Source organism: Salmo trutta, chromosome 16, assembly GCF_901001165.1.
Source record: "Salmo trutta chromosome 16, fSalTru1.1, whole genome shotgun sequence".
Lineage (NCBI taxonomy): Eukaryota > Metazoa > Chordata > Actinopteri > Salmoniformes > Salmonidae > Salmo > Salmo trutta.
Window position 1 is genome coordinate 10,764,400 of NC_042972.1, and position 20,810 is coordinate 10,785,209.

The following is a 20,810-nucleotide window of genomic DNA, read 5'->3' on the forward strand; positions in this document are numbered from 1 at the left end:
CTTATTGTTCTTTCAGAATTCAAGTCTGTCACTCTAAGAAAGATTTCCAAACAGGCTTATGCCACTGTTAGCATCTGGCTGTATGTCCCACTAAAATACAAAGCTTCTGGCTGTATGTCGTCTGAGATTCCTAAAGATTGGAAAGCTGCCACAGTCACCCCGCTCTTCAAAGGGGGAGACACTCTGACCCAAACTGTTACAGACCTAAATCCATCCTGCCCTGCCTTTCTAAAGTCTTCGAAAGCCAAGTGAACAAACAGATCACCAACCATTTTGAATCCCACCGTACCTTCTCCGCTATGCAATCTGGTTTCCGAGCTGGTCACGGGTGCACCTCAGCCATGCTCATGGTCCTAAACAATATCATGACCGCCATCGATAAAAGACAGTACTATGCAGCCGTCTTCATCGACCTGGCCAAGGATTTCGACTCTGTCAATCACCGTATTCTTCGCCAGACTCAACCTTGGTTTCTCTTATGACTGCCTCGCCTGGTTCACCAACAACTTCTCAGATAGAGTTCAGTGTGTCAAATCGGAGGGCCTGTTGTCCGGACCGCTGGCAGTCTCTACGGGGGTGCCACAGGGTTCAATTCTCGGGCCGGCTCTTTTCTCTGTATATATCAATGATGTCGCTCTTGCTGCGGGTGATTCTTTGATCCACCTCTACGCAGATGACACCATTCTGTATACATCTGGCCCTTCTTTGGACACTGTGATAAACCTCAAAACGAGCTTCAACGCCATACAACACTCCTTCCGTGGCCTCCAATTGCTCTTAAATGCTAGTAAAACAAAATGCATGCTCTTCAACCGATCGCTGCCTGCACCCGCCTGCCAACTAGCATCACTACTCTGGATGGTTCTGACTTAGAATATGTGGACAACTATAAATGTCTGGCTAGACTGTAAACTCTCCTTACAGACTCACATTAAGCATCTCCAATCCAAAGCTAAATTTAGAATCGGCTTCCTATTTTGCAACAAAGACTCCTTCACTCATGCTGCCAAACATACCCTCGTAAAAAAACAGATTATCCTACCGATCCTTGACTTCGGATATTTCATTCACAAAATAGCCTCCAACACTCTACTCAGCAAACTGGATGCAGTCTATCACACTGCTATCCGTTTTGTAACCAAAGCCACATATACTACCCACCACTGTGACTTGTATGCTCTCGTTGGCTGGTCCTCGCTACATATTCAATGCCAAACCCACTGGCTCCAGGTCATCTATAAGTCTTTGCTAGGTAAAGCTCCGCCTTATCTCAGCTCACTGGTCACCATAGCAACACCCACCCATAGCACACACTCCAGCAGGTATATTTCACTGGTCATACCCAAAGCCAACACCTCCTGTGGCCGCCTTTCCTTCCAGTTCTCTGCTGCCAATGACTGGAACGAATTGCGAAAGTTGGAGACATATCTCCCTCACTAACTTTAAGTGTCAGCTGTCAGGGCAGCTTACCGATCGCTGCAGCTGTACACAGCCCATCTGTAAATAGCCCATCCAACCAACTACCTACCTTATCCCCATATTTGTTTTTCTGCTCTTTTGAACACCAGTATTTCTACTTGCACATCCTAATCTGCACATATATCACTCCAGTGTAAACTGCGAAATTGTAATTACTTCACCACTATAGGCCTATTTATTGCCTTACCTCCTTACTTCATTTGCAAACACTGTATACAGATTCTTCTATTGTGTTATTGACTGTACGTTTGTTTATCCCATGTGTAACTCTGTGTTTTTTTTCGCACTGCTTTGCTTTATCTTGGACAGGTTGCAGTTTTACCTGGTTAAATAAAGGTGAAATAAATAAAATTAAAATAAAATCATATAAAAATGTTCCATTGAAATACGAAGCGTCTGGCTGTATGATGTCCCACTAAAATATGAAGCATCTGGCTGTATGATGTCCCACTACAATACAAAATAAAAGTGGTAAAGCGTAAATGAATCTGTAAATATTCATACACTCATGAAGCAAAATGTATGTTTGTCAAATATTTGTCTTGCTGTAATGTAATATATCTTCTGTTAAAATGATGTAGAGCATGTGTGTACACGAGGGAAATACACACACTTCAGTAGCATTCAACAAAGTCCCAGTCTATTGAGCTCAAGGTCAGAGAAAAGACCCCCAGTCCTCTTCACACACCTCTTTGTTTTCATTCACCTCATACACACGTACCCACAGTGCCACTCATCGTCCCGCTGGGACCTTGAATCAGAGCTTTGATCTTCTGTAGGTTGTGATCCACAGCAACGTCCAAAAACTACACCCAGTTCAGGTCTGCTTCAAAACACACGTTACTGGCCCTGAGGAGGAAGGAGGAGGAGAAGAGAGAGGGAGAGGGCTGTGTACTAGTAGAGGAAGGCAAACCTGCCAAGAGAGGGCCACCCACCAAAACTCACGGACCAGGCAAGGAGGGCATTAATCAGAGAGGCAACAAAAGAGACCAAAGATAACCCTGAAGGAACTGCAAAGCTCCACAGCGGAGATTGGATTGCCTGTCCATAGGACCACTTTAAGCTGTGCACACGACAGAGCTAGACTTTACGGAAGAGTAGCCATAAAAAAGCTATTGCTTTAAGAAAAAAATAAGCAAACACGTTTGGTGTTCACCAAAAGGAATATGGGAGACTCCCCAAACATATGGAAGAAGGTACTCTGGTCAGATGAGACTAAAATTGAGCTTTTAGGCCATCAAGGAAAACGCTATGTCTGGCGCAAACCCAACATCTCTCATCACCCCGAGAACCCTATCCTCACAGTGAAGCATGGTGGTGGCAGCATCATGCTGTGGGGATGTCTTTCGTCGGCAGGGACTGGGAAACTGTTCAGAATTGAAGGGATGATGGATGGCGCTAAATACATGGAAATTCTTGAGGGAAACCTGTTTCAGTCTTCCAGAGATTTGGGACTGGGACGGAGGTTCACCTTCCAGCAGGACAATGACCCTATGTTCACTGCTAAAGCAACACTCAAGTGGTCTAAGGGGAAACATTTAAATGTCTTGGAATGGCGTAGTCAAAGCCCAGACTTCAATCCAATTGAAAATATGTGGTATGACTTAACCTCTCTAGGGGAGGTGGGATGAAATCGTCCCACACTATTCAACAGCAAGTGACAAATCAGAGCGCCAAATTTAAAACCACAAAATGTCATAATTCAAAGTTCTCAAACATAGGACTATTTTACACCATTTTATAGATACACTCCTCCTGAATCGAACCACGTTGTCCGATTTCCAAAAGGCTTTACAGCGAAAGCAAAACATTAGATTATGTTAGGAGAGTACATAGACACAAAAAACCACACAGCCATTTCCAGGCATCTAGCATGCATCACAAATACCCAAAACACAGCTAAATGCAGCACTAACCTTTGATGATCTTCATCAGATGACACTCCTAGGACATTATGTTATACAATACATGCATGTTTTGTTCAATCAAGTTCATATTTATATCAAAAACCAGCTTTTTACATTAGCATGTGATGTTCAGAACAAGCATACCCACCGAAAACTTCCGGTGAATTGACTAAATTACTCACGATAAACGTTGACAAAATACATAACAATTATTCTAAGAATTATAGATACAGAACTCCTTTATGCAATCGCTATGTCCGATTTTAAAATAGCTTTTCGGCTAAAGCACATTTTGCAATATTTTGAGTACATAGCTCGGCCATCACGGCTAGCTAATTTGACACCCACCAAGTTTGGGACAACCTAAACTCAGAATTACTATTAGAAAAATTGGATTACCTTTGCTATTCTTCGTCAGAATGCACTCCCAGGACTTCTACTTCAACAACAAATGTTGTTTTGGTTCCAAATAATCCATAGTTATAACCAAATACCGCCATTTTGTTTGTGCGTTCAGGTCACTATCCGAAAGGGTAATGCGCGAGCGCATTTCGTGACCAAAAAAATTCTAAATATTCCATTACCGTACTTCGAAGCATGTCAAACGCTGTTTAAAATCAATACATTTTTATGCGATTTTTCTCGTAAAATAGCGATAATATTCCAACCGGGAGACGTTGTATCCGTTCAAACACTGAAAGAAAAACATGGAGTCGTCACATGCACGCGCGCGCCAGTGCCATTGTCCTCAGAAGGACCACTCACCAAAACCACTGCTATTTTTCGCCCAGAGACTGCAGAGCTATCATTCCACATTCTGGCGCCTTCCTAGAGCCAAAGAAAGCCTTAGAAAATGTCACGTTACAGCAGAGATCCTGTATTTTCGATAAAGAGGCTATAGAAGGACAAGAAATGGTCAGACAGGGCACTTCCCATATAGAATCTTCTCAGGTTTTGGCCTGCCATATGAGTTATGTTATACTTACAGACACCATTCAAACAGTTTTAGAAACTTTAGGGTGTTTTCTATCTACTAATTATATGCATATTCTAGTTTCTGGGCAGGAGTAATAACCAGATTAAATCGGGTATGTTTTTTATCCGGCCGTGAAAATACTGCCCCCTATCCCAAACAGGTTAAGAACTGACTTATTTACAGAGGGTTGAATGATTGAGTGTTATTTCAGAAAATCACAGAAAATCACAGAAATCACGTAGAGTTCCGAGACCCACCTTAACGAATTCGTCTGAACATGCCGCAACTGGATCTGTAACCTTTTGGGGGAAGAAACTCATTTCTTTGAGCATCACCAATTGTACATTGTACGATTTCTCTTAAATTATGATAGATAAATAGGTAGGTTCATGTACTTTGACCTTAACTCAAAAAACGTTGAGGCCTCGACGCCATCTTGTTCAGGGCTAACTGCCCATTATGCAAACCTATGCTCACCAAGTTTCGTCTTCGAAGTCTTTTCCATTTAGGAGACATGGCCATGTCGTGATTGGTGATGTTTTGTACATTTGCAATTATATTCCATTCGCCATCTGCTGGAATTTATCGGGACAGCGGAAAAATGACCAAAATTTTAACATTTTATAAAACGGAAAACGAATGTCCGAGAGACTTCGTTCGATGACTTCCCGGAAGATCTGGCCCCGGTGCACGGCCCGCCGCCGTCGGCAAGTTTTACAAACATTCGCGGACATCTAGTAAGTAAATTTGCAATATGGAGTTTCTCATCAATCATACAGCAAATGCTGAAGTGCCCTTCATGTATGAGAAGGAACGTAACAGGCCCTACTTTTGAGGGAAGGAGCGGAGCAGGACCTTCTGTTGTGAGAAGGAGCGGAGCAGGCCCTACAGTTGGGATAAGGAGCGGAGCAGGCCCTACTGTTGGTAGAAGATGGAGCAGAGCAGGCCCTACTGTTGGAAGAAGGAGCGGAGTAGGCCCTACTGTAGGGAGAAGAAGGAGCAGAGCAGGCCCTATTGTGGGGAGAGGAAGGAGCGGAGCAGGCGCTACTGTTGGGAGAAGGAGGAGCGATGCAGGCGCTACTGTTGGAAGAAGTAGGAGTGGAGCAGTCCCTAATGTTGGGAGGAGGAGCAGAGCAGGCCCTACTATTGGGAGGAGGAGCGGAGCAGGCCCTACTATTGGGAGGAGGAGCGGAGCAGGCCCTACTATTGGGAGGAGGAGCGGATATATATATATATATAAAACATTTAGGTACATACAAGTGTCATATATCGGTTAAAAGCTTACATTCTTGTTTATCTAACTGATTTACAATAGGATTTACAGCGAAAGCATGCCATGCGATATTTTGAAGACGGCGCCCCACATCAACATATTTTTCCACCGGCACAGGCTTCATAAAATCACAAATAGCGATTAAATATTCACTTACTTTTGAAAATCTTCATTCGATTTGCAATCCAAAGGGTCCCAACTACAACATGTAGTGTAGTTTTGTTAGATTAAATCCTTCTTTATATCCCAAAAAGTCAGTTTAGTTGGTGCCATCGATTTGAGTGATTCACTCGCTCAACACGCAGAGAAAGGAATTCAAAAAGCTATCGCTAAACTATGTTAAAACAAGTCAAAATACGTTTCTATTTAATCCTCAGTTACCCTAAAATGTAATTAAACTATAATATTTCATACGGAAAGGAGTATGTTCAATAGGAAAATGATATTAGCAGGCGCACGCACAGACTGATTTCCAACTCTGAATCCCAGTACTAAAACTCATTATTCTTCCTCGTTTGGGAAGAAACAAGCCTGAAACCTTGAACAAAGACTGTTTACATCTAGTGGAAGCCATAGGAATTGCAATCTGTGAGCTGGATTTGAATATGCCCCTATATCTTCCATTGTAAGAGTATGTGCTCTCAAAAAATAAAAGAATTTCGGTTGGTTTTTCTTTGGATTTTCTCCTACTGTAATGCACTGGCCATAGAGAGGGTTTTTTGTTCTCTATTTTTGGTTAGGCCAGGGTGTGACATGGGTGGGCGTTCTAGGTTTCTTTTTCTATGTTGGTGGTTTTCTTTGTTTCGGCCGTATATGGCTCTCAATCAGGAACAGGTGTAGATCGTTGTTGCTGATTGGGAGTCATACATAGGTAGCCTGTTTTTCCTTTGGAGTTTGTGGGTGAATGTTTTCTGTTTAGTTTGTTCCTGACAGAACTGTTGCTGGTCGTTTTTTGGTTCTTTTTGTATAGTGTTCATTCAGTTATTAAAATCTTGTAAGATGAACACATCCTCCGCTGCACCTTGGTCTCATTTGAACGACGGCCGTTACACCTACCATATCTATTGTGTCATACCTTAATTTAACATTTCTACAAACTTCAACGTGTTTTCTATCCAATGGTACCAATTATATGCATATCCTGGCTTCTGGGCCTGAGTAACAGGCAGTTTACTTTGGGCACGTCAGCCAGGTGGAAATTCAGAAAAAAAGGACCCTAGCCTGAAAACTGGTTGTAACTCCAGTTCTGATTTTAAGATTCTAACAACGTCAATGTGTTATATAGACTTATTTAGGAGAAGATGAGGACAGAGAACGGCATGACAAAAAATATTGAGTAATAAATGAATACAATTTATGAGCAGTCAAAATGACTGAGTTAGCGGTTCTAGTGTAAAATGGGTTTGAGTTAAAGTTGTGTTGTGATTTTTTTTAAATGCATTTATGTTGATATAGTTGGAGGGAGATAAAGGGGCTCTCTGATATTTTTTGGCTCTCTGTTGCAGCAAATCCCCCCTCTGCATAGAGTCCTCCAACGGCCCCACAGTGAGACCCTCACACACACCCATTAACCAAGATGGCCGCTCCACCCCATCCCTAGAATCCATGTCCAGGGGGGACAGCAACTCCAGACACACTCCTCCCCAAAACCAACAGGAAGGCCAGGCGCGCAACAACAACAACCTTCCTCCCACAAATAATAAAAACAAGGAGACGGAACAAACAGATCAGAATTTTAACTCTTTCCTCTACTGGACAGAGGGAGAAAAGGAGGTGGTGGTGGTAGAGGACAGGAAGATGTCCAGTCTGGAGCCAGCCACCTGCTCTCAGATCCAGACTGCCTCCAGCCCCACATGAACAACCCTGATGTACAAGGTGAGGATTGAGGGAAACATGTCTTGTCAAAGGTTGTTAATTATTGTGTTTTATGGTGACACAATGCGCTGGATATCATCCAACCTTCACAACATTATTTAACACTCACTGAACTTAATAATCTGGACATTTGGGAGTTTGAGCTTGACCTGTGTATTCACAACCGTGTGTGTGTGTGTTTTTTGTGTGTGTGTGTGTTTTTTATGTGTGTCTTTTTTGTGTGTCTTTATGCGGAAAGCATGGTTAGTTATCCGACTCTGACACCATGTTTGAATGTTAAATGACGAGACAGAGGCATTGATGTGAGTAACCAGTCTTGTTCAGTATATTGCAATACATCCGGGTATTTCAAGCACACCGGTAAAAACACAGGAGTTGCAGTAATTAACATTTACCAACAGATGGCATCACTGTTCCATCTTACACCCATAACAAGAAATAGGGTCCAGAAGTTCCCTCATGTTTGTCTGTGCTAGCTGACTGCTATGTTTGTCTGTGCTAGCTGACTGCTATGTTTGTCTATGTATCTACTCCTGTTGTTGGTCAGGAATCGGAGCTGATGGAGAGCGTGGAGGGGAAAGAGGACTCTGCTTTCTCCTCTGTGAGGAGAAGTCCAAGGCCCAGGTCAGTTAGTCAGTTCTGTCAAACACTGAATTTCTAATAATCCTTGTTACTGTACACATAGAGGGACATTTATGATCCAGTCAAGTCTGGGGTACACCTACCTTTAAGTTGTTTTGTCTGAGAATAGTAAAACAATCCAATGTCCAAGGAATTGCGATTGACAAGATGTAGGGCCAGTGTTCCAGAACCAGATTCAGCCTAGTCCTGGTCTAAAATGCAAATCTTCATTGATGGTGCATTTTGAGTCCAGGACGGGGCTTAAGCCTGGTGCAGATCCAGCAGCCAACAAAAAAGGAAAGACGAGACAAAATGAGACAGAATAGAATTAGAGTTTTATGTTGTAAAACAGCTGACTGGGGAATTGAAATACAAAAGGTTGAGCACAGTGATGAAACTTTGTAACAAAGTTGATAGCTACTTGTAGCAAGGTATTTAGCAAACAAGTTTCATGAAATACATGCAGCCACTGGCTGGCTCACCAGCTCACATTGTGACTTGACAATGAAATATTAGCAAGCCAGGCTAGCTAACTGCAGCTATCCCCACAGAAATGGAAAGCTGGCTGTAAGCTTGGCTGGCTAAACACGGAATGTCAGCACACGGTTATCTTATTGGCTAAACGGACACATCTTGTCTTTAGCTAAGATTTGACATGTGGAATTTTAGAAACCCCAGCATCCGACATGAGACGTTCTAAAACTACACCATTCAGATCACCAACACTTTAAGCAGTCCATCTCGTCTCAGCTGTTGAATTTGAATCGGGAAACCAGCCCCTTTTGTCCTTTCTACTGAGCGCTGCTGTCATTGCTATGATAGTAACAAGTTTGAACCACTCTTGCTCCCCCCCCCTCTTGCCCCCCACTCCCTCCTCCAGAATGTGATTCCCCAGCAGCTGCTGGACCAGTATCTTTCCATGACGGACCCGGCGCAGGCCCAGACGGTGGACACTGAAATCGCCAAGCACTGTGCGTTCAGCCTACCTGGCGTGGCCCTCACCCTGGGCCGACAGAACTGGCACTGCCTAAAGGACACGTACGAGACCCTTGCCACCGACGTACAGGTGGGTGCTTTTGGATTCAAAAGTTTTCCGTTGCGTGCCCAAGAACACGACAGAGGAAACTCAGGGTCTTCTATGATAAGAGCTTGGTTTGGAACGAAAAGTGAACAACACACTATGTATTGACATGATCTCATCACTGGAGATTGAAATGTCAGAAAACAACCGTTACATTTGTGTTAGAAATCCTATGCACGTTGCTATGCTAATGGCCAGTCCAGTGACTGCTTGGTCACAGGTCTCATGACGTTATATTGACCTGTTAGTTTGCAACCAAAAGCAATACAGCTTGTCATTTTGAATAAAAGGCTATAAGGAACTTCAGTTACCTCAAATGTTTGCTTATTTCTGGGCAAATTAAATGGGACAGCAATCGAGAGGAGAGAGTGTGCTGAAATAGCAGTGGCTATACTCCCAATTACCACCTCTGACCTTACAAAGTTCATTTTGGCTATACTCCTAATTCTCCCTAACGTGGAAACGTCTTGTTTTGTGACGAGCAATGCTAACCCCCTGGTTGTACTCATTACCCCTACAGTGGAAAGTGCGCCGGACGCTGGCGTTCTCCATCCACGATCTGGCCCTGATCCTGGGGAACCAGCTGACGGCGGCCGACCTGGTGCCCATCTTCAACGGCTTCCTTAAGGACCTGGACGAGGTGCGCATCGGCGTGCTCAAACACCTCTATGATTTCCTCAAGGTGAGACCACCATACGTGTAACGAGCAACTGTGTAGCGATTCTAAATCGGCTATCTACATAGGCTACATATTAAAATGAAAACGTTTGGTCCACCTGCTGTGCTGTTTTACTAGCCTGGTCCCAGATGCGTTAGTGCTCTTCTGACCAACTCCATTGCTCATTGTCGAGCCAAACATTGACAAGGAGTTGGCATGAGAGCACAAACAGACTTGAACTCAGGCTACCATATTACGTGTAAATCTAGAGTGGATTTTAAATGTGGATGTCTGCCTGACTTGACCTGTGTACTGGGTTCATATGGTTCTCATAGAAGCAATTTCTCTTTCACAATAACAACATGTTTAGTTTACAGGTAGACTCTTTAACTCTTATTTCGTTTGTCTCAAGTACTTTTGATACTTGTGCCTTAAGTCAATAATAAATGATAATTTGTTGTCCAGGGGTTTTGTAATGATGAATAATGGTAACTTTGGGGAGACATGATAAGGGTGTTTCCACCAGTTCGGTGCCTTTTGAGATGCGTAACTTGATAATAAAAGTTTTGGTTTCACCCAATTTTAGCATTCTGCCATAAACTCATTTTCCCATCTCAAGTAAGTGTCAAGTAAAGTAACTGGGTTGTACATAACAGGGTTGACGATTTCATCTTAGTAACCTTCACAAATGACTTTGTCAAAGCAACAAAATAACTAGGGCTTTACAATGGTGGTTTAAACTTGGGCTTATGTGGATTCAAATCTTCCTAGAAGTCACAGAGGGTGCACAGAGCGACATGTAAAAATGCATAATTTTAGCACTTTAGCCAGTTTATTCATGTAAAAATTTGACTTCTTGAATTCTCTATTTGGTCTATATTAAGGGGCACTTAATTTAATAATAATAATATGTCTTGTCTTGTGGCAGCTGCTCCATGCGGAGAACAGGAGTGTACCTGTACCAGCTTCAGGTGTTCATGGTGACGGACAACAGAATGAGTCTCCCATTCATTTATATACCAGCTGGCCAGGTGAGTTTCCCATTAATTTAGTTCAGGGCCAATCTTTGTCATTCATCTATGATCGAGGTCTCCAGATTTCTCCCTATAGGTGGCGTACTTGCCACCAGACTGATGTCATGCACAATTTTAGTATTCCACTTGGATGGGCCTTCCAATGATCACAGAGTTTCATCCAGGTCAGCAGGATGGATCAGCCAATGAATTATGCTCCTGAGCAGCACGGCATATGACAGTAAATCACTAACATTGGGCCCGTATCCTCAGTGTCTCGGAGTAGGAGTGCTGATCTAGAATCATTTTTGCCTTTTAGATCATAATAAGATTATATGGACAGATCCTAGATCAGCACTCCTACTCTGAGACAGTTTGTGGACACAGGTCCTGGCCCCATATCTGTTTGTTCTCTTGTCTACTCCATCAAGCCAAACATGACAATGACTGACAAGGACTTGGCATGATAGCACAAACAGACTGTCACTTAGGTTAACGTGGCGCTCCATGCTGTCACAAAAGCAGTCGCCCTCTTGGTTTTATTTAGTCTGAGCTCCCAATACATATAGAAGTATTGTTGGACTCCTTTATGGAGTGAAGATATCAGAGAAATAATATATTTTTTTTTAGGATGACCCCCCTAAAGAGCCAGTGTGTGTTGAACAGAACGTCTTCATGTGTGTGTCCACAGGCAGCTGATCTTGATCATGGAGTTGTACAGCCACGATGATGTGTATAACTACCTCAGACAAATAGCACTGACCCTCTGCTCAGACAAAGTGTCAGAGGTCCGGTGGATCTCTTACCAGCTGGTAGGCATCACATTTGGACTTGAATTTTTTTGGGGGGTGGAATGATGTAACAACGATTTTTTTAAATTATTGTTTAACAGCCTGAAGTACTCATATTGTCCTCAATGATATGAGGTGTGCTTGTGAACGCATGTCTGTATTGTGACCAACGTCTGTGGAAGTGGACAGTCATCTCATCTTCATGCAGTGACCTGCCTTTCTTAAGAATGGGAAGCACCCAAGCATTGTTTGCATCCCAAATGGCTGAAAATATTCCATTGTCTGTCTCAGGTCCACATTAGGTAGACATCAATAGGAAATGACTATGAAATAACAAAATATTTCAGTTGTGTATATTACTTCGTTTTTATTTGATCATCTCATCTCTGCTCAGGCAGTAGCAGCCAGCCAATCATCTAACGGTATTTCTGTGCTTCCCGTACTGTACTGTCTTTTAGTCATCCTATTTAGCTAGGCTAGTGGCTAGCTGGTAGCTGCCTAAGTATGCTGCAGAGCTGTCTGACAAAATCATTTGACTAGTTCTTTAAAGAAGATGTGGCATACTTTCAAGACTGCTTATTACCAGCTCCTACAACTATCAATCAGGTAGAGCTACCTCACGAACTGTCTCTATCCCTCTCGTCGTGTTGTGGACATTCCTCTCATGCAGTCTGTTGTGCGGGCTCTGTCCGAGCCAGGAAGAACAGGCGCAATGGATTGTGGTTATTGTATATAATTACCACGTTTATGCGCTGAACTAGGTTGAATATTTGCTTCATGAAAACTACAACGCCCTTCAGCCCAGCATCCCACATACTTTTGTGTATATATATATATAGTGTATGTGGACACCCCTTCAAATAAGGGGATTCGGCTATTTCAGCCACACCTATTGCTGGAAGGTGTATAAAATAGAGCACACAGCCATGCAATCTTCATAGACAAACATTGACAGTAGAATGGTCTTACTGAAGAGCTCAGTGACTTTCAACGTGGCACCGTCATAGGATGCCACATTTCCTACAAGTCAGTTTGTCCCGATCAACTGTAATTGCAACAACGGCTCAGCCGCGAAGTGGTAGGCCACACAAGCTCACAGAACGGGACCGCCGAGTGTTGTAGCGTGTAAAAATCTGTCCTCGGTCGCAACATTCACTAATGAGTTCCAAACTGCCTCTGGAAGCAACGTCCTCACGAGAACTGTTCTTCTGGAGCATCATGAAATGGTTTTCCATGGCCGAACAGCTGCACACAAGCCTAAGATCACCATGCGTAATGCCAAGCGTTGGATGAAATGGTGTAAAGCTGGCCGCCATTGGACTCTGGAACAGTGTAAACGCGTTCTGTGGAGTGAAGAATCATGCTTCACCATCTGGCAGTCTGACGGATGCATCTGGGTTTCACGGATGCCAGGAGAACGCTTCCTGTCCGAATGCATAGTACCAACTGTAAAAAATGGTCTGAGGCTGTTTTTCATTGTTTGGGCTTGGCCCCTTCGTTCCAGTTGAGGGAAATCTTAATGCTACAGCATACAATGAATTTCTAGACGATTTTGTGCTTTCAACTTTGTAACAACAGTTTGGGGAAGCCCCTTTCCAATGAAGTCCCCGCAGCAATATTCCAACATCTAGTGGAAAGCCTTCCCAGAAGAGTGGAGGCTGTTATAACAGCAAAGGGGGGACCAACTCCATATTAATGCTGATGATTAAGAAATGAGATGTTCGACAAGGTGTCCACATACATTTTTGGTCATACCTTGTATTTACATACACAGCCCTGATAGGATGGTCTACAGCCCACCCCATTACCCAGATGAACAGTCATTGGTTTATTATAATCAGATCACGTCATGATGTGGGCCAAAAGATCCATCCTTCCTGAACAGGCTGAAATTCCAGGCATTTTCTTCAAATGGTTCATACACAATTTCATACTGTTATTTCGACCTCATATTGTGGAAATGTCATCAAATATCATCTTGTTTGTCCCAGGTGGTGGAGATCTTACAAAAGATGTATGCGTGTGGAGCCCGCGAGCTGGGCCTGAACTTCATCAACGAGCTCATCGTCCGCTTCTGCCACTGTCCAAAATGGGTGGGCCGCCAGGCCTTTGCCTTCATTTGCCAGGTCAGGACACACATAGTATTTATGAAAATAAATCCTTACAAACACTAATCCCAATAGCTGCTGCCTTCAAAAAATGTTTTAGTGTGAAATTGCATCAGCCATGCTTGCCATAGCACTATTCTGAAAGAAGGTGGATGTGAGAATTGTATGCCTGACTGCTTGGTCATGTTCATTAGGCACCAAACAGAAGGGAAACTGATTTTTAAAACATTTTCTGTTGCATTCCCTAATGAACACAACCCTGCTGTTTTTCTATTAACTCACTCTCCGCTGTGTTCCCCAGGCCATCGTGGAGGAGAACTGTATGCCCATGGACCAGTTTGCCCAGCACCTCCTCCCCAGTCTCCTCAGCCTGTCGTTGGACCCCGTGGCCAACGTCCGCGTGCTGGTGGCCAAAGCAATGCGGCAGAGTGTCATGGAGAAAGGTAAAGACTGGGCCCTCTTATCTACCCAATAATATGTTTCATGCATGTAGATGCTTTATGCTATTGAGAAAGTCAAGAATGAAATAGAACATCATTTGTCTTTGAGAGGGAATATGTCTCTCACATTTAAAAGCTCACACCAGAAAATCCACTTTTTTGAGTTGAAAGATGATGGCCAGCCAGAGCTTACCCATGATGTTATAAATTATTTACTTCAGTAGGTCATCATTTTAGTGAAAGTGTGATATATTTGGACTTGAAGTGGGAAATCCAAGGTGGGACATATGTGAAATCTGTGTCAATGCCATGTCTTTTCATATGAGAGAACGTGCAAATTCTTTTCAGAGTACATTTCTTTCCAGGGCTGGGTTTAATTTAAATGTTACCACCCAGCATGGCATTGTTTATTAATCAGAAACGGCTGCAAAGTTCTTCCTCTTAGCAAATGAACTGAGCCAAAACAGCCTTTCGTCCTGAGCCATGGAGCATGTTATAATTTTTATTTTATTTATTTTATTTCACCTTCATTTAACCAGGTAGGCAAGTTGAGAACAAGTTCTCATTTACAACTGCGACCTGGTCAAGATTAAGCAAAGCAGTTCGACGCGTATAACAACACAGAGTTACACATGGAGTAAAACAAACATACAGTCAATAATACAGTAGAAAAATAAGTCTATATACAATGTGAGCAAATGAGGTGAGATAAGGGAGGTAAAGGCAATAAATAGGCCATGGTGGCGAAGTAAATATAATATAGCAATTAAAACAATGGAATGGTAGATTTGACAGATGAGTGTGCAAAGTAGAAATACTGGGGTGCAAAGGAGATAAATAAATACAGTAGGGGAAGAGGTAGTTGTTTGGGCTATTTATAGATGGGCTATGTGCAGTGATCTGTGAGCTGCTCTGACAGCTGGTGCTTAAAGCTAGTGAGGGAGATAAGTGTTTCCAGTTTCAGAGATTTTTGTAGTTCGTTCCAGTCATTGGCAGCAGAGAACTGGAAGGAGAGGCGGCCAAAGGAGGAATTGGCTTTGGGGGTGACAAGTGAGATAGCTCACACCAGATATATATATCTCCTTTTAGTGATACAAGGCAACCTCCAGTGTTTCAAACAGAGGACTTGATTGACATGATGTGTATGGGAATGTTCTTAAACAGATTATAACCTGGATGGTTCGAGCCCTGAATACTGATTGGCTGACAGCCGTGGTACTGTAATCAGACCATATACCACAGGTATGACAAAACATGTATTTTTACTGCTCTTATTACAATGGTAACCAGTTTATAATAGCAATAAGGCACCTCTGGGGTTTGTGGGTTATGGCCAATATACCACGGCTAAGGGCTGTATCCAGTCACTCCGTGTTGCGTCATGCTTAAGAACAGTCCTTAGCTGTGGTATATTGGCCATATACCACACCTCCTGGTGCCTTATTGCTTAAATAGAAACAGAAATGCACGTATGATGCAATACACATGAAATGAATAAATAGCAAGAGAAGAGCATAACTACTAATTATATTGAATAGAGCAATACCAATAGGCAAGTCAAGCACACTACATGATAATAAATGGTGACTGGTCTTGCAGGTACATTTACATTTTAGTCATTTATCCAGAGCGACATCCAGTTAGTGAGTCTTTCCCAGTTCCAACAGATTTTCTCTCTCGTTGCGTGTTGTTGTTTTTTTCTCCTCCCAAAATGTGTTACGCAGTATGTTCCTATATCCAAACGAGCATACCACTTAGAATATTGTTTTCCCTCTCTCTTCTGTGGACTATTTTCTCCCTTCATTTTGTTGTTAAGGTTTTTCCCTCTATTCCTCATTGTTTCCTATAGTTCTCTATATTTCCCCAGTTTCCTACATTCTTATATTTAATTATGTTAACCTGTTAGGGCTAGGGGGCAGTATTTACACGGCCGGATAAAAAACGTACCCGATTTAATCTGGTTACTACTCTTGCCCAGTAACTAGAATATGCATATAATTATTGGCTTTGGATAGAAAACACCCTAAAGTTTCTAAAACTGTTTGAATGGTGTCTGTGAGTATAACAGAACTCATATGGCAGGCAAAAACCTGAGAAGATTTCATGCAGGAAGTGGCCTGTCTGACAAGGTGTTGTTGTTCTTGCCTCTGTTTATTGAAGACTGAGGATCTTAGCTGTAACGTGACACTTCCTACGGCTCCCATAGGCTCTCAGAGCCCGGGAAAAAGCTGAACGATATCGAGGCAGCCTCTGGCTGAAACACATTATCGCCTTTGCCAAGTGGCCGATCAGAGGACAAAGGGCTTAGGCGCGTGCCCGAGTCGACCCCGTGATTTATTTTCTTTCGTCTGTTTACCTAATTGCAGATTCCCGGTCGGAATATTATCGCTTTTTTTACGAGAAAAGCAAAACATTAGATTATGTCAGCAGAGTACCCAGCCAGAAATAATCAGACACCCATTTTTCAAGCTAGCATATAATGTCACAAAAACCCAGAAGACAGCTAAATGCAGCACTAACCTTTGATGATCTTCATCAGATGACAACCCTAGGACATTATGTTATACAATACATGCATGTTTTGTTCAATCAAGTTCATATTTATATCAAAAACCAGCTTTTTACATTAGCATGTGACGTTCAGAACTAGCATACCCCCTGCAAACTTCCGGCGAATTTACTAACAATTTACTAAATTACTCACGATAAAGGTTCACAAAAAACATAACAATTACTTTAAGAATTATAGATACAGAACTCCTCTATGCACTCGATATGTCCGATTTTAAAATAGCTTTTTGGTGAAAGCACATTTTGCAATATTCTAAGTAGATAGCCCGGCATCACAGGGCTAGCTATTTAGACACCCAGCAAGTTTAGTCTTCACCAAACTCTGATTTACTATTAGAAAAGTTTGATTACCTTTGGTGTTCTTCATCAGAATGCACTCCCAGGACTTCTACTTCAATAACAAATGTTGGTTTGGTCCCAAATAATCCATTGTTATATCCAAACAGCGGCGTTTTGTTCGTGCGTTCAAGACACTATCCGAAAGGGTAAATAAGGGTTATGAGCACGGCGCATTTCGTGACAAAATAATTCTAAATATTCCATTACCGTACTTGGAAGCATGTCAACCGCTGTTTAAAATAAATTTTTATGCCATTTTTCTCGTAAAAAAGCGATAATATTACGACCGGGAATCTGCGTTTAGGTAAATAGACGAAAGAAAATAAAGCACGGGTCGACTCGTGCACGCGCCTAAGCCCATTATCCTCTTATCGGCCACTTGCCAAAGGCGCAAATGTGTTTCAGCCTGGGGCTGCCTCGATATCATTCAGCTTTTTCCCGGGCTCTGAGAGCCTATGGGAGCCGTAGGAAGTGTCACGTTACAGCAAAGATCCTCAGTCTTCAATAAACAGAGACAAGAAGAACAACATCTCGTCAGAGAGGGCACTTCCTGTAAGGAATCTTCTCAGGTTTTTGCCTGCCATATGAGTTATGTTATACTCACAGACACCAGTCAAACAGTTTTAGAAACTTTAGGGTGTTTTCTATCCAAAGCCAATAATTATATGCATATTCTAGTTACTGGGTAGGAGTAGTAACCAGATTATATCGGGTACGTTTTTTATCCGGCCGTGTAAATACTGCCCCATAGCCCTAACAGGTTAACAAACAGTCTTCTCATGTGCTCTGCTAGGGTATGTTCTACTTCTATGTTGGCCTGCTCCGGTCCTCCCAATTTGGGCATTCTATATGGCCTACCGTCCATTTTCTCGAATGGAGACAGTCCATTTCTATCCGGGGTTATTCTAATAGTCATTAGTACTATTGGTAAACATTGTACACAATTTCTACTTGTACTCGTATGTGTTTTCCTCAGCCTTACTTTAATGGTGCTGTTCATGTGTTCAATTAAACCAACGTGAACATTTTATTTGAAAGTATTATACCATAACGTATTATACCATAGCCACAAAGTGTTTCCTAACCTAACCTACTTATCATAACCACAAAGTATTTCCTAACCTTACAGCCACAACGTGTTTCCTAACCTACTCAGTATTATACCATTCCTAACCTACTTTGCCTTACCATACCCCCTGTTGACACATGGCTTTACCCATATTGCCACATATCAAAACAGTGACCTTGGTAAGAGTGGTAAATTATCCTTATACCAGACATTATTTCGTAGGATTGCCCCTTTCTTTAACCTCTTACAACTAGATGTGCCGCTAGCGGAACGCCTCGCCAATATCCAATGATAGAGCGTGGCGTGAATTACAAACTCCTCAAAAATCCAAAAACTTCCATTTTTCAAACATATGACTATTTTACACCATTTTAAAGACAAGACTCTCCTGTATCTAACCACATTGTCCGATTTCAAAAAGGCTTTACAACGAAAGCAAAACATTAGATTATGTCAGGAGAGTACCCAGCCAGAAAAAATCACACACCCATTTTTCAAGCTAGCATATAATGTCACAAAAACCAAAACCACAGCTAAATGCAGCACTAACCTTTGATGATCTTCATCAGATGACACTCCTAGGACATTATGTTATACAATACATGCATGTTTTGTTCAATCAAGTTCATATTTATATCAAAAACCAGCTTTTTACATTAGCACGTGACGTTCAGAACTAGCATACCCACCGAAAACTTCCGGTGAATTGACTAAATTACTCACGATAAACGTTCACAAAAAAACATAACAATTATTTTAAGAATTATAGATACAGAACTCCTTTATGCAATCGCGGTGTCCGATTTTAAAATAGATTTTCGGGAAAGCACATTTTGCAATATTCATGGCTAGCTATTTTGACACCCACCAAGTTTGGCACTCAGATTTACTATAAGACAAATTGGATTACCTTTGCTGTTCTTCGTCAGAATGCACTCCCAGGACTTCTACTTCAACACCCAATGTTGTTTTGGTTCCAAATAATCCATAGTTATATCCAAATAGCTGCGTTTTGTTCTTGCGTTCAAGACACTATCCGATGGGTGACGCGCAGGCACGTATCGTGACAAAAAAAATCCAAATATTCCATTACCGTACTTCGAAGCATGTCAAACGCTGTTTAAAATCAATTTTTATGCGATTTTTCTCGTAAAATAGCGATAATATTCCGACCGGGAGACCTGGTTTTCGTTCAAACACTCCTCTGTCATTGTTCTCAGAACGACCACTTTCCAAAAGCCCTACTGTTTTTTGCCCAGGGACTGCAGAGTCATCATTCCCCATTCTGGCACCTTCTGAGAGCCTATGGGAGCCTTAGAAAATGTCACGTTACAGCAGAGATCCTCTATTTCCGATAAAGAGGCTATAGAAGGACAAGAAATGGTCCTCCACATCCGGCTTCTTTACCTGCAGGATCGTCAGAGGGGGTGAAGAGTATTTATCTTTGTAATAAAGCCTTTTTGTGTGGAAAAACTCATTCTGATTGGCTGGGCTTGGCTCCCCAGTGGGTGGCCTCCCAGGCCCACCCATGGCTGCACCCCTGCCCAGTCATGTGAAATCCATAGATTAGGGCCTTCAATGCGATACAACACTCATTCCGTGGCCTCCGACTGCTCTTAAACGCTAGTAAAACCAAGTGCATGCTTTTCAAACGTTCGCTGCCTGCACCCGCCCACCCGACTAGCGGGCGGGCGGGTAAACTCTCCTTCCAGACTAATTTTAAGTCACTGGTATACTTTTATTTACAAAGCCATTTTGGGTTTACTACCTTTTTATTTGGGCATTTTTATTGTTCAGAAATGTGGTGGGTACTCTCTTCGTTCGCGGGACTTTATCCTGCTAACTGTTCCAAATGTCCGAACTGAATTTGGTAAAAGGGCTTTCATGTACTCTGCGCCATCGTCTTGGAACGCCTTACAAAATACTTTTAAACTGGAAGAACTTGTCCCGATTGGTATTTTTAAATCACTGATGAATGATCTTGAGACCGATTCCCTGACATGTCAAAGTTTTTAATTTGCTGTTTTTGATTTTATTACACTCTTGTGAATTCTATGGTTTTTACTAGATTACTTGTAGTTTTTCATGTTGTTTGTCGGTAATTTTTGTAATGACTTGGCGCTGCCTATCTTGGCCAGGACGCTCTTGAAAAATAGATTTTAAATCTCAATGAGCCCTTCCTGGTTAAATAAAGGTTAAATTAAATAAATTACAAAAGCATCTCCAATCCAAAATCAAATCTAGAATCAACTTTCTATTTCGCAACAAAGCCTCCTTCACTCACGCCGCCAAACTTACCCTAGTAAAACTGACTATCCTACCGATCCTCAACTTCGGCAACGTCATCTACAAAATAGCTTCCAATACTCTACTCAGCAAACTGGATGCAGAGTATCACAGTGCCATCCGTTTTGTTACCAAAGCCCCTTATACCACCCACCACTGCGACCTGTATGCTCTAGTCGGCTGGCCCTTGCTACATATTCATCGCCAGACCCACTGGCTCCAGGTCATCTATAAGTCTATGCTAGGTAAAGCTCCGCCTTATCTCAGCTCACTGGTCACGATAACAACACCCACCCGTAGCACGCACTCCAGCAGGTATATCT

At 42.4% G+C, this 20,810-nt stretch overlaps 1 protein-coding gene across 2 annotated transcripts; it reads left to right on the forward strand.

The window, feature by feature from the left end:
* Positions 1-7,980: 7,980 nt before the first annotated feature.
* LOC115150072 (serine/threonine-protein phosphatase 4 regulatory subunit 1-like) lies at positions 7,981-14,395 on the forward strand. Of its 2 annotated transcripts, XM_029692977.1 has the most exons (6): positions 7,981-8,134; positions 9,012-9,197; positions 9,733-9,894; positions 10,799-10,901; positions 11,575-11,695; positions 13,666-13,764. In XM_029692977.1, the coding sequence occupies exons 2-5, from the start codon at positions 9,051-9,053 to the stop codon at positions 11,580-11,582; spliced, it is 420 nt and encodes a 139-aa protein (XP_029548837.1). In that variant the 5' UTR covers positions 7,981-8,134; positions 9,012-9,050; the 3' UTR covers positions 11,583-11,695; positions 13,666-13,764. The 2 variants fall into 2 exon arrangements, with proteins under 2 accessions (XP_029548837.1, XP_029548838.1); XM_029692978.1 differs by lacking the exons at positions 7,981-8,134; positions 9,012-9,197; positions 9,733-9,894; positions 10,799-10,901 and adding an exon at positions 14,084-14,395 and having other exon boundaries at positions 11,578-11,695; positions 13,666-13,800.
* Positions 14,396-20,810: the final 6,415 nt, after the last annotated feature.